Genomic DNA, 13127 nt, shown 5'->3' with positions numbered 1-13127 from the left:
AAGGAGTGAGTCTGGACCCAGGCCCCTATTTCTGGTTGCCAGGCAAGTCTCTTCCTCCTTGTGCCAGCCTGGCTGCCCTGCACATACTGACTTTATTGTCCCAGTACCTTCCTGTTGCACCCACCCTTGACCTTGAAATGATGGTATCAACACCATGATGGCTGGCCCTAGTACATACAGCACTCCACAGCATTCAATCCCTACCCCCAGAAAAGCTCTCTGAATCTACCTGCAGTAAGTCCTGTTTAACAAGTGGGGAACCAGGGCTCAAATTGATGAGGATGGCAGATGTCTCATAAGCCCTTTCTTTGCTTGGACACCAGAGCATGTCAACACCCAATATGGGCTCCAGTTTTGAGGATCCCCTTTAACTGGTCTTCTGACCACACATTTTATGTCCTCGTCAAGTCAGCCAGTCATTTTCCCATTCATTCATTCGTTTATTCATTCATTCATTCATTCATTCATCCATTCATTCATTCTTTCTTTCATTGATTCATCTGTCTGCTCATCTAACAACTTTCTGTGAGGGCTGGCTCTGCCCCAGATACAGTGAGCCATAAATTAGTAAGACAGAACCCTAACAGTTCAAGGAGAAGGATGGAGAAGGAGGTAAAAGACACTTGAAAAGCTTGCCAGCACCATCAAACAATAGGATCTAATGGGCATTTAGAAAATACTCTGCCCAATAAAAGCAAAATAAATATTCTTGCCAAGTGCCCCCCTAGAACATAAACCAAGACAGGTTAGATCTTGGGCCAAAAAAACATACCTCAGCAAAATTCTAAGAATTTAAATCACATGGTTCTGGCCACAATAAATGAAACCGGAAACTGATTTTTTTCAGTTTTTCTTTGAAAGACTTCTCCAAACACTTGGAAACTAACAACATCCTTATAATAATTATTACTCAAGTATATTTTAAGGAAAAATGTTTAATTTACATTATTTCTAAATAAGGCCACATTCTAAAGTATTCAATTTTTTTCTTTTTCTTTTTTTGCCACCAGTGTTATCACTGGGCCTTGGAGTGAGCACTATGAATCCACTGCCCCTGGAGGCCATTGTTTCTTTCCTTTCTTTCTTCTTTGTTTTATTTGACAGAACAGAGGGAAATTGAGAGGGGAGGGGAGATAGAGAGGCCAGGTGGTGGTGCATCTGGTTAAGTGCACACCTTACAGTGCACAAGGACCCAGGTACAAGACCCTGATCCCCACCTGCAGGGAGGAAGCTTCACAAGTGGTAAAGCAGTGTTGTAGGTGTTTCTCTGTCTCTTTCTCTCTCTACTTACCACTTCTCCCCTCTCAATTTCTCTGTCTCTATCCATTAATAAACAAATAGAAATATAATGAGAAAGAGGAAGAGAGAAAGAGAGACACCTACAGACCTGTTCCATTGCTTGTGCAGCATCTCCCCTGAAGCTGAGGAGTGGGGGCTCGAACCTCGGTCCTGCACATGGTGACATGTTTCTTAACCAGGTATGCCATCACTCAGCCCCTGGGTCATAAAATCTTAGCACATCTTTTTCAAAGACATATAATCCAATTTTTAAATGATGTCAAAAGCAAGAAAAAATAAAATGATAAGTGAATTCTAAATAATTGGCATAGGATCAGCTGAAATTCAATAGGGGAAAGATAACCTTTCATTAAATGGAACTGATATAATTGCATGTGTATAAACCAAAGTTCAAATAAAAAACAAACAAACAAGCAAAAAACACCTCAATCCAAGTTTCCTGACACTATACAAAATTTAACTCAAAAATGAATCATAGATTAAAACCTGAAATGTAAAAAAAAAAAAAAAAAAAAAACTTGAAGAGGGTAGGGGTAGATAGCATAATGGTTATGCAAAAAGACTCGCATGCCTGAGGCTCCAAAGTCCCAGGTTTAATTCCCCCAAATTACCATAAACCACAGCTAAGCAGTGCTCTAGTGGAAAAAAGATTTTAAAAAGGGAAAAAAAACCTTTTGGAGAAAATCTTTAGGGTCTAACCATACTAGCCATACTAGCTCTTTGATTTGGTATCAAAGGTAGGATCCATTAAAAAAATAAAAAATGCAAAAAAGAAGAAGAAATCAACTCACTCAAAGGAATACCAGTCAGCTACTAAATCTCACCTTTCAGATAAAATAGATGAAACTTAAGGTGATTATGGTAAGTGAAGTAATCAAGGAAGTGAATGACAACTATTAAATGGGTTTGCTCATATGTGGGATATAAAAACTATATCAGCAACCTAGTCAGATTTAATGAATGTGTTAGTCATGGTGAATGGGAAGGAGAAGGGGAGGATAAACAGAGGGGTCTCCTTAGTGTGAGGGTCCTGAATTTTGATGGCAGATGTGTTGAGTTATATGCAGATATATAGGTATGAAACTATATTCTTAAGATATTACATTGTAAACCAATGTTAAGTCAATAAAAGGAGGGAGAAAAATGCAACAGAACAGGAAAAAATTAATTGAATGTGATAAAAATTTAAAACTTTGCTCTGTAAAAGATTCTATTAAGAGGATAAAGAAGGAGCGAGGGAAAATAGCTTAGTTTGTTAGAGCACAGTGTTAGTAAAGTTTAGGCCCCAAGGTCCCAGGTTCGATCCCTGACATCACCATAGGCCAGAACTGAGCAGTGTTCTGGTCTTTTTCTCTCTCATCAGCAAAATAAATAATTAAATCTTTTTAAAAATAGAAGAGGATAAAAAAAAAAAAGGCAAATTTCAGACCAGAAGAAATCATGTATACGTTAAATATCCAACAAAGAACTTGTAGCTGGATCACGTGACGACTTCCCAAAACTCAAAAATAGAACAATCTCTTTAAAAACGGGCAAAAGGCATGAAGAGACAGCTCATTGAAGAAGATATACAGATGATAACTAAGCACATGAAAATATTTTTAACACCATTAGTCATTAAAGAAATGCAAATCTAAGTGGTGCACCCAGTTAAGTGCACATAGCACTAAGCACAAAGACCCACACAAGAATCTAGGTTTAAGGCCAGCTGCAGGCAGGGGAGGCTTCACAAGCGGTGAAGCAGGTCTGTAGGTGTCTCTTTCTTCCTCTCTATCCTCCTCCCCCCCAATTTCTCTCTGTCCTATTCAGTAAAATGGAAAAAAAAATGGCCTCCAGGAGCTATGGATTCATACTTTGGGTGCCAAAATCCAGGATAATAAGAGAAAGAAAGAAAGAAAGAAAGAAAGAAAGAAAGAAAGAAAGAAAGAAAGAAAGAAAGAAAGAAAGAAAGAAAGAAAGAGGAAAAAAAGAAAAGAAAGAAAGAAGAAGAAGAAAAGGGGGGAAAATGCAATTTTAAACTACGAGATAGCTATACATCTACCAGGAAGGATAAAGTAAAACACTGGCAACACCAGATGCCAGCAAGGTCTCCGAGAGAAATTAAGTCACTCCTGCATTGCTAGCAGGAATATAAAGTGGTACAGCCATTCTAGAAAACTGTTTGATGTGGTCCGGGAAGTGGTGCAATGACAAAGCTTTGGACTCTCAAGCATGAGGTCCCGAGTTCGATCCCCAGCAGCACATGTGCCAGAGTGATGTCTGGTTCTTTCTCTCTCCTCCTATTTTTCTCATAAATAAATAAAATCTTTAAAAAAAATTTCTTGACAGTTTTGAAAACTTAATGTGCAGCTATCAGATATCCTAGTAATTTCACACCTGGCACTTACCCAAGAGACTTGAAATCTTATGTTCCTCTCTCTTCCTCCCTTAGTGAGCACACAGGATCTGTGACTATGGGAAACAGTCCTGATGTCCTGGGTCAGGTCAGGTGAGGTTCCAGAACATCAAATCCAAACAAGTTCTGATAACCAGGAGCATAATGGCTGCCTCCTACTGAGGTGGGTGGGTGAGAACTGATGGCAGTATGGTATTGGAAGAGTGGGCGCGGGGTACCTGTACCCTGGAGGTGAGATGGTTGAGCCCTTGCTCCTGCATCTAAGAGCAGGAAAGGGTGCAGGGCAAGACAGAGGTGCAGGTAGCTGACAGCCTTGTAGACCCACCAAGATGGCATGCTAAGAGTTAACCATGAGATTCCCAACCATTGGAGCTATGGAAGAAAGAAAGGAAGGGAGGGAGGGAGGGAGGGAGGAGAAGGAAGAAAAGTAGCTGGTTTTGACCCAGAAACATGCCTACAAATTGCCCAAGAAAAAGAGAGGGGCAGGGCCAGAGCAGACAGGTGTGTTGAAATCCAGGTTGACAGAAGATGAGCACACAAGGATGAAATGTTCTTTGTGGCCTCTGGGAGCTGAGACTCCCAAGTTCCTGGGTACTGATTTCTTGTTGAATTGGACTCCTCAGTTGTCACATCAGAACCTTTGTCTCCAGAATTACCAACTTGAGGTCTTGCCCTTTGGGGCTCCCTAGATGTAAGCCCGGATGCCATCATCAGATCCTCTGAGAGTACTTCTTCCCCCTCCCCCTCCAGTAGAGACTGTGGTCCAGAGACGAAGCTGGAAGAGTGGGTGCAGAGGAAGCAGAGGCTGTGCTTGACATTACCACTGTGGGGAGACAGAGATTAAGGGCCAAAGGTACCCCGTGTGTCTCCTAGGTCCCTGAACACCTATCTGGCACACAAACAAAGGGGCACCTCCCTTCAGGGTCCCATAAAGAAGTAGTGGCTCCCAGGGACTGAGCAGTGGCACATCTGGCTAAGCACACACTTTGCTATGCCCAGGAACCTGGGTTTGAGACCCTACTCCCCACCTGAATGAGGGAAAGCTTCAAAAGTGGTGAAGCAGGTCTGCAGACGTCTATCTTTCTCTCTGTCTCCCCTCTCCCAATTTTTTCTGTCTTTTAAAAAAACTAAAATAGAAAGAAAAAGTGGCTGGCCCACTTAACAATGGCCCTTTTGGTCAATATCATACCACCTGATCATCTGGGGTCCTGGTTAGGTCCTTGGATTCCCACACAAATATGATGGGCCTAGACCTCTAATGGATCCCTCTCTCCACTACTACTGGCCACTTATAATACGAACAGCATCTTGCCAGACCTCCCAGGACCTTGCCCTCACCATAAAGCAGCAACAATAGGGATAACCCTAGTCTCCAAAGGACCCAGAGAGAGAGAAGGAAAAGGAGAGGAACATATGGAGGTAGTAATGTTGCCATGAATGGTGTGGAGGGGAAGAAAGGATTGGATCAGGAGGAAAGGGGGGTAATTATATATAAATATAGACAGTTGTAGAGTGATGGCTGGCCCATGTCTACAACCTTGGGGGAACTGTGGTGGCTTGCAGTGGGGAGACTAAAGATTCAGAACTCTGGTAGTGGGAATGGTATGGATTTAAACCCCTGTTGACATGTAATTTTGTAAAATAAATAAGTAAAAGAAAAAGAAAAAATAGCAGCCTGGAGCAGTGGATTAGAATTGTCATCATCACCAAGCCCCAGCTATAACCCTGGTGGCCAAAAAAAAAAAAAAAGGGAGTGACTCTTCCACCTACCATCATCCAGGCACCTGTTCCCCAGAGGACTGAGGCAAGCAGGAGTTGATAGCTGGAGAGGGAGCCCTGGAGCTCCTCTACCCTGACTCCCTCCAGCATCACACAGTCACTGCCACAGAGTGAGCACAGGGCCCAGGTCCCGCACCTCCTAGCAAAGGGCTCCTCCCTCCTTAAGGCAAGGAAGGGGAAGGATGGTCCCTGACTAGACAACAATGAAGAACCCCAAATTGCTGATCTGAGGGTGAGACTATCAAGACCTCATTGTGATGTGATAATGACAGGCTGCCGAGCTTAGCTCCAGACTCCTGAGGAGTCTTGAAGAACAAACAATTCATCAAGCATCTTCAGCCAAGGGCTAGTTTTAAGACAGGAACTGGGCTAGCAGAGCCCAGCTCAGCCTGACCTGCACTGTCCAATATGGTGGTCACTCACCACTCTGAGGCAGGGCAGATGCCCTCCTTCCTCTGGTCGTTTCATAACTCTAAGGGCAGCTGCATGAAGTAGTGTTCTAGACGCCAGCTCTCTCTCTTTCAGCCAGGTTTGAAAGACGCAGGCTTCCACACTGACCAGTGACCCATCTTGGGCCCTTAGTCCTCCTCTTCCCCTTTGAAACTGATCATCACTGTGCACATCTGGACTCCACCCCTGAGCTGGCTGGGCACTGGCCTTTCTATAACTGTTTTTGTTTGTTTGTTTATTAGGGGATAATAGTTCACAGTAAATAGTTTTTGATACATGTGTAAAATTTCTCATTTTTCTGCAAAACATTCTCAACCCCAGCCTAGGCCTTTTTTTGTTGGTCTCCCTGCCAGACTATAATCCTGTGTCCTTCCTGCTCAGCCAGGCCCTACCCACTGTGTAAACCCCCAATCCCAGCACCCAGAGGAGGTGCAGACTAAGGAGGAGAGCAGAGGCGGCGGAGTGTGAATGGTGTAGAGAACCAGAGACCCATAGTTTTTTCCAAGTCCCCTACTTCCTAGTTTTGTGCCTGTGGGATCTTCAGTCTGTTTTGCAATCTGTCAAATGTAGGGATAAATTTACTTGTCTTGCAATAGATTGGTCAACAGAATGTGAACAAGTTCACATTTCACCCTTGGCTTTTTAGGAAGCTAAATGCTTAAACCCATGTGTTTTCTCAGCAGCACAAATGCCAGCAGCATGCGCACCTGGGATTGTCTGATTATTGCGCTCCAGAGTAGAATCTAGTAGTCTCACCTAATCCTCTCAATGACACTACAGGCTCTGCTTTGGGGCTCAGAGCTGCAAAGGGCCTAGAGCTCAAGGTCTGGTGGGTTTGTGCCGAGAAGGGACCTCAGATCAGAATTCTGGCCCGAAGGAGCTGGGAAGGGGCAGTCTGATGAGACATCATTCTTAAGAGAAGTGTTTGTTTGTTTGTTTGTTTCTGGAAAAGAGAATTTTCCATAAATCTTCATAACTTTCTCCTGGCCAGAGCATGATCCTCAAGTCCAGCAAATACTTCCTGAGAACACCATACACTTCCCAGGAACCAAAAGTCCTCCTCACCCCAGATTTTAAAACACAGTTGCCTTCTCCAAGCTCCCACCCACCCACCCATCCCATTGGGGGAACACAACCCTCCTTCACAAAGCCCCACTTTGGTCATCTCCCAATCTTCTCATCTCCTGGTGTCTTCAGCTAGACAGCAATGAGCTTAGCTCCCGGTCACCCCTCTCTCTCTCCACACCCCCTCGAGGTCCCACACTCAGGGCATGTTACACATTGTGAGTTGCAAATGTAATTTATTGTACAGACACCCAGATAATAGCACTCCAGATGCAGAGGCAGCAAGACAGGCTATGTACACAGAATCACATTCCCCTAGGGAGAGGTATGGGATTTGAGGGGGACAGGGGTCCTCAACAGGATGCCTGCTGGGAAAAGGACCACCAAATGGGGCAGTGCAGGGAGGGGGAGGAGTGGGGTTGCTGCTGGAAGCACTGACCTAGCTGGTGCAGGCTCTTCCTGGGGCACAGAGGGAGTCTTCGGCTCTGACTAATTGGTTTGGAAAGAAGACATGTCAAACTATATGTGGGCATCCCTACCCTCCCAAAATGCCAACAGAGGTGAGTGACAAGATTTGACAGGCTGTAAATTAGAGGTACAGAGACATGATTCTGCAGTCTGGAGTGGGAGAGTCAAGGGAGAAGACCCTGAATTTATCTAAAGGAGAAGGTCACACTGGAACCACAGCCTTCACCTGAACCACCTTTTTCAGAGCTACAACCTCCCCCTCCAGAGCCACCACCTGAGCCATAGCCCCCTCCAGAGCCTCCTCTGGAGCCACCTCCAGAGCTATAGCCCCCTCCAAAACCAGAACCTCCTCTGGATCCACCTCCAGAACTAGAAGCTCCACCTGACCCATATCCTCCTCCAGAGACGGAGCCTCCTCTAGAACCTTGTCTTCCTCCAGAACCTCCTCCTGAGCCATATCCTCCTCCAGACCCCGAGCCTCCTCTGGAGCCACCACCAGAGCCATAGCTTCCTCCACCACCTCTGGAGCTGGATCCTCTGCCTCCAGAGCCATAACTGCTGCTTCCAAAACTGTATCCTCCTCCACCTCCTCCTCCAGAACTGGATCCTCTCCCTCCAGAGCCCTGGCTTCCAAAGCCAGCCTTGGACGCTATGCTTGAAGACATGGTACTGCTCGTCACAGCTGCAGAGAGAGGAAATGTTACCTCCAAGCCCTGACAGCTCCCATCTGTCTCCACCCCACACACCAGCCTAGGACACACCCCACCACTTACACATGGTCACGTTGCTGCTGAGGTCCCCAGACATCCTGCCGAGAGAGAAAACTAGCTCGTGAGAGTGCACTGTGGACACCAAACTCAGAAAAGAACCAAAATTTTGTCCAGCCTCCTTATACCAGTCCCTGCCTTGCCCTCTTCTATTGCACCCTAAATCTTTGCCCTTTGCTTGGACGCTAGAGGTGGGGGGCCTGGCCTCCCAGAGTGGTACAGAGCAGCAGCCAGGCCAGAGCAACTTCCTCCTGTTCAGGCTGTTGTGCAGGTGGCCCAAAATCACATATCCCCATTCAGTGGTTTGAGACAGAGTAAATAACCAGGAACACCAACTAAGGTCTCAGACCCCAGAGGAAGACATGGGTCTTTCCAGGGACATTAGCCAATGCTTCTGCTTATCACTACAAAAAACCTTCCAAGACCTCACCAGGCCTGGCACCTGCTGTACGCAGGCATGCGTCAGCCAGGCAGCACGTCCCAACACATGGTGTCCCCATTCTGAGTCACAAGCCAGAGGGAGAAGAGGCCACACTCCCCACAGACCCAGAGGTACTATGTCCCAGACTATCTAGAACTTCAGCATTTACTTTTCTCTTTTGGAAAGGACCAAGATTAAGTTGCCACTGGGTGCAGCTTCCTCTGCCTTGCTCATCATTCCTTATTCCCCATCCATCAGCCAATAGCTGTACAATAAGCAATGTCTGTGTTCTGCATCTCTGCTTGGGGAAAACACCAGTGTCAGCTCTCAGTCACTGTAAAGCCCCACCCACCCAGCCTTGCTCTCCCTGCCTCTGCTTCCAGCCCTGGTTCTAGAAGAGAAAGAGGAGGGCAGCCCCCACCTGCACTCCTCGCCCTCCAGCAGGGTCCTGTAGGTGGCAATCTCCATGTCTAGGGCCAGCTTCACGTTCATGAGCTCCTGGTAGTCACGCAACAGGCAGGCCAGGTCCTCTCGGCTCTGCTGCAGGGCCTCTTCCAGCTCCGTGAGTTTGTTCCTTGCGTCCTTGATGGCGTGTTCACCCTTCTGCTCAGCGTCTGTGATGGAGTCTTGCACACTCTTGCACTAGGGGAAGATGAGAGAAGGTTTCAGTACAGAAGGGTCAGTCTGGCAGTGGGAACACAGGGTGTGAGAAGCCAGGATCACTACTAGCCCTGGACATGTGGGACCCCGCCCCCCAGCCTACACACCCACACATCCAGGAGCCAGTGTAAGTAACCAACAACTATGCTCAGACATTAAGCTGTCTCTTGGCACCAGCTTTGCCAGACCCCTTTGATGGGAACCTGGTGACATGACTAGAATGTTTTTTTGTCCACAACTTAAGACCAAAATTCTGACTCTACTGTGTGAATACAATAAAGAACATTCCATGTAAACTGCATCACAGAACTGGTGCTACTTATGAAGATGACACTCTGTCCCCCATCATCCCTTCCAAAGTCAGTGTCCATCCCTGGCCCAACTCTTGTCAACACGGGTGGCCTCTGTCCTCCACCCCTATCCACCGCCACCCCTCACACACCTGCACCCACTCAGCCAGAGGGCTGCACCAGGGTCACACACCTGCTTCTTCACATGGGCGATCTCCCCTTGCAGCCTCTGGATCATGCGGTTCAGATCACTAATCTCCATCTTGATGTCCTTCAGGCTGTCTCCATGCTTCATCGCGGTGACCTGCAGCTCCTCATACTGCAAGGGAACAGTGGTAGCAGGGTGTCAGGGGCAGCTTGGCTCAGAGCAAGAGAAGCCTACTACTGCTCCAGGGAGGGCCAGCCAAGCCCAGCGCCATGGCTGCATTCAGGGGAGCTAGGGACCCTATCACACCCCGCAAAAGCACTCAATGGCATTCTCTTTTGCTTTTTTCCACCTGAGGTATTACTGGGACTTGGTGCCTGCATGACTCTACTACTTTGGGTAAGGAGTGAGAGACAGAAAGAAATAGAGAGGGAGAGAGAGGCAGAAGGAGAGACAGTTGCAACACTGCTCCACCACTTGTGAAAATGCCCCCCACAGGCGTGGAGTGGGGGGTTTGAACCTAGGTCCTCACAAGCATGGTAACGTGTGCACACTACCAGGTGAGCCACTACTCAGTCACTCAGCGTCATGTCATTGAAGACATGAAGGTCCTGGAGGTAAAGCCCAATGTCCATTGGACAACCCCCCACCCCTGAATCTCGCTGTATACTCCCTAGCTTGAGTTCAGGGAAGCCCCACTTGTCAGAAGGCATGGAGGCTCTCTGGGCCCACCAGAACTTGCCTTGCTGTGGTACAGGTTCTCGGCCTCCGTCTTGCTCCTCTCAGCAATGCTCTCGTACTGGGACTGGATGTCGGAGATGATGCTGTTCAGGTCCAGGTTCCGGTTGTTATCCATGGACAGGATAACACTGGTGTCCGTGATGGTCTGCTGGATCTGGGACAGCTCCTGCAATGCATGGGAAGTCTGGCCTTGGCTTCTCTCCCCACAGGGAGGTAGTAAGAGGGAAGCGGTGGTGTTCCCCTCCCCAAGGTAGGGAAGCACACAGACTCTCAGACTACGCTGGCCCTGGGAGAGACTTAAAGCAACAGGACCACCACCCCCAGGCCTCTCCCCAGGGTCCCCTGAGAGTCTGGGGAGGGCACTCTGCATTTCTGAGTTTTGTGGCTACCAGCCTTCACCATGTGTGCAGGTTTGATATATGTGCCCTAGAAAGAGGCAGGTGAATAAGCGGCGAATGCCAGAAACTTTGCCCCTGTTTCAGAGGGCATGTCTGTTCACATGGATGGGGTGGGAGGAGGGATATCTACTCCATTCTGGCCTCTGAAACATATTGGACACAGGGACTGGAACAGAGCAGGTCTCTCCTGAGGACAACTGGACATTTGCGGGTATGGAGTGGGAACTAGTTGTCCTGCTGTTAACTGAACCTGACCTGCTGTGTCATCAAAGAAAGCTTCTCTCCTCCAAGACCTGCACTGTGGAAGCTCCCAAGTGGCCAACCGACAGACTCATAAGCCTCTCCTCTACCACGTCTTCCCCAGTGGGAGGAGAGCATCCTTACCGCACTAAAGAGGACCTTCAGGAACTCCAGCTCCTGGTTCGCACAGTCCACCTTGGCCTGCAGCTCCACCTTAGTCATGTAGGCATTGTCCACATCCTGCAGGGAAGGTTGGGGTGAGACTGCTGCTCCCTGAACCCCAGGTGTGGGTCCCCCCACTTCTTCACTCCCCTCCACTCAGTCCCTGTTCACTGCTTTCCAGTCCACAAGTGAGCCTCGTCCCCAGGGACCCTCACCTGCCAGGGGGTTCACGATGCACTGTGCTGAGCATTCCCTGCCTGCGGGACCCCCTGCCACCATCAGAGCTCTGACAGGGCCAAGCTCTGCTCACCATCTCTCCCTTCTACAGTATCTGAGACACTGTGCAGGTGGCAACTCTCCCCACCTACCTCTGCAGCCCATCTCTCCCCAATGGATTTGGATTTGAGACAGAAGCCTGTGGAGGAGACAGCCGGAACAATTGCCCCACTTTTACCTGCTAGCTCAAGCCTTCCTCAGCACAGTGAACAGTACCTATAAGAAGCCTCCTTTCCCCAACACTGAGGAAGAAGGGTCACAGGCTAGGCTTTCACCCCTCACAAGCCAACGCAGGCTCTAAGCAGGTGAGTAGTGGGAAATGACCTAGCAGGTGTGTGGGGACTTCTCCAGGAGCTTCAGCTACAGAGGGGCCTCTGTCCCAGGAGAATCCATCACATACCCACCTCACTAAAGGATGACGACTGCTGTCTTTACTCAGAATGTTTCTCTGGCCCATCTACTTCAGAAGACATACCTGCACTCCCACCCCAGATAGGACCTTTCCTTGCTCACCTTTTTCAGGGTCACAAAATCATTCTCAGAACAGGTGCGTTTATTGATTTCATCCTCATACCTGGTGGGACCCAGAACACAGGTGTTAGATCTTTCTAGCTACTGCCTTTTTTCCTTCTCCTTTCCCTCCTGAGAAGTGCACTCTCTTTTCTGGATTCCCAGAAATACTCCTTAACTGTCTGGGTTGAAATGAAGTTATCCAGTAAGAGGATGCTTTTCTATAAACTAACACTTAAACTTGTAGGAGCATGTTACCTAAAGCTTGAACTGCCTCACGTTGAGGGAACAAAGCTAAAACCCTGCCCTACTTTCTCCCCCACACAGGCATTTGGGAAATGAGGAGCCCTTGGTTGGAAGGGTGGGGGTAACCTGATGACTCGGATCGATATTCATCTCCATTTGAGATATAGACTCTGCCACCTACTTCTTCTTAAACTCCTCAACAAGATTCTGCATGTTGTTCAGCTCTGACTCCTGTGAGGTCCGCTTTGCAGAAAGCGAATCCACATGTTTCTTTAGCTGGCCAATGTAGGCCTGGAAGAGGGGGTCCAGGTTGGCGGTGCTGGTGCTGACATCCATCTGCTGCAGCAGCTCCCACTTGGTCTGCAGCACCTGGTTCTGCTGCTCCAGGAAGCGCACCTGCCGGGACCGGAAGGAGAGCACATGAGCTCTGATCACCCTTCTCCCTGGCACAGCCACACTCAGCAGAGTCAGCTCCGGGTCCAGGTCTGGATGTAGGGAAGTCTACATGACTTCATCCTCCCTGGCTGGATGCCGGACAACACCAGGAAGAGCTCTTGAGCTCCCTGCCTCCACACTAGGAGAGTCTGGCTAGCCCATCTTGCTACTCCACCACTCGCTATTTTGTGTGAGGCTGTCACCAAGACTCTGGGCCATTTCCCTCCCCCATCCTGGTTGTCTTCCAGCAAAGGTCTCATATATTCTGGGGGGGAATCTAGAGCAAGTTTTGCCCTGGCACTGCTCCTAGAAGTACCGAGCAAGAGAGCACCAGAAGGCAAGGCTCCCGGTCTGATTTTTAAGAGCCTTGTACATTGCTT

The 13127-nt window shown here is 48.2% G+C and overlaps 1 protein-coding gene across 2 annotated transcripts in view; it reads right to left on the bottom strand.

Moving 5' to 3' along the window:
* Positions 1-7210: 7210 nt before the first annotated feature.
* The window catches only part of KRT2 (keratin 2), a 29525-nt gene continuing 23608 nt past the window's right edge, over positions 7211-13127 (bottom strand). For both annotated transcript variants that reach the window (XM_060195304.1, XM_007518211.2), the window contains exons 2-9: positions 12494-12708; positions 12070-12130; positions 11263-11358; positions 10482-10646; positions 9788-9913; positions 9066-9286; positions 8230-8264; positions 7211-8138 (exon numbers count right to left, since the gene is read on the bottom strand). In XM_060195304.1, coding sequence (XP_060051287.1) covers positions 7642-8138; positions 8230-8264; positions 9066-9286; positions 9788-9913; positions 10482-10646; positions 11263-11358; positions 12070-12130; positions 12494-12708 — 1416 coding nt within the window. In that variant the 3' untranslated portion in view covers positions 7211-7641. The remainder of the gene's footprint in view (positions 8139-8229; positions 8265-9065; positions 9287-9787; positions 9914-10481; positions 10647-11262; positions 11359-12069; positions 12131-12493; positions 12709-13127) is intronic.

This window comes from Erinaceus europaeus, chromosome 7 (genome assembly GCF_950295315.1).
Source record: "Erinaceus europaeus chromosome 7, mEriEur2.1, whole genome shotgun sequence".
In the NCBI taxonomy this organism is placed as follows: domain Eukaryota; kingdom Metazoa; phylum Chordata; class Mammalia; order Eulipotyphla; family Erinaceidae; genus Erinaceus; species Erinaceus europaeus.
This window is presented reverse-complemented; position numbering and strand designations above follow the sequence as displayed.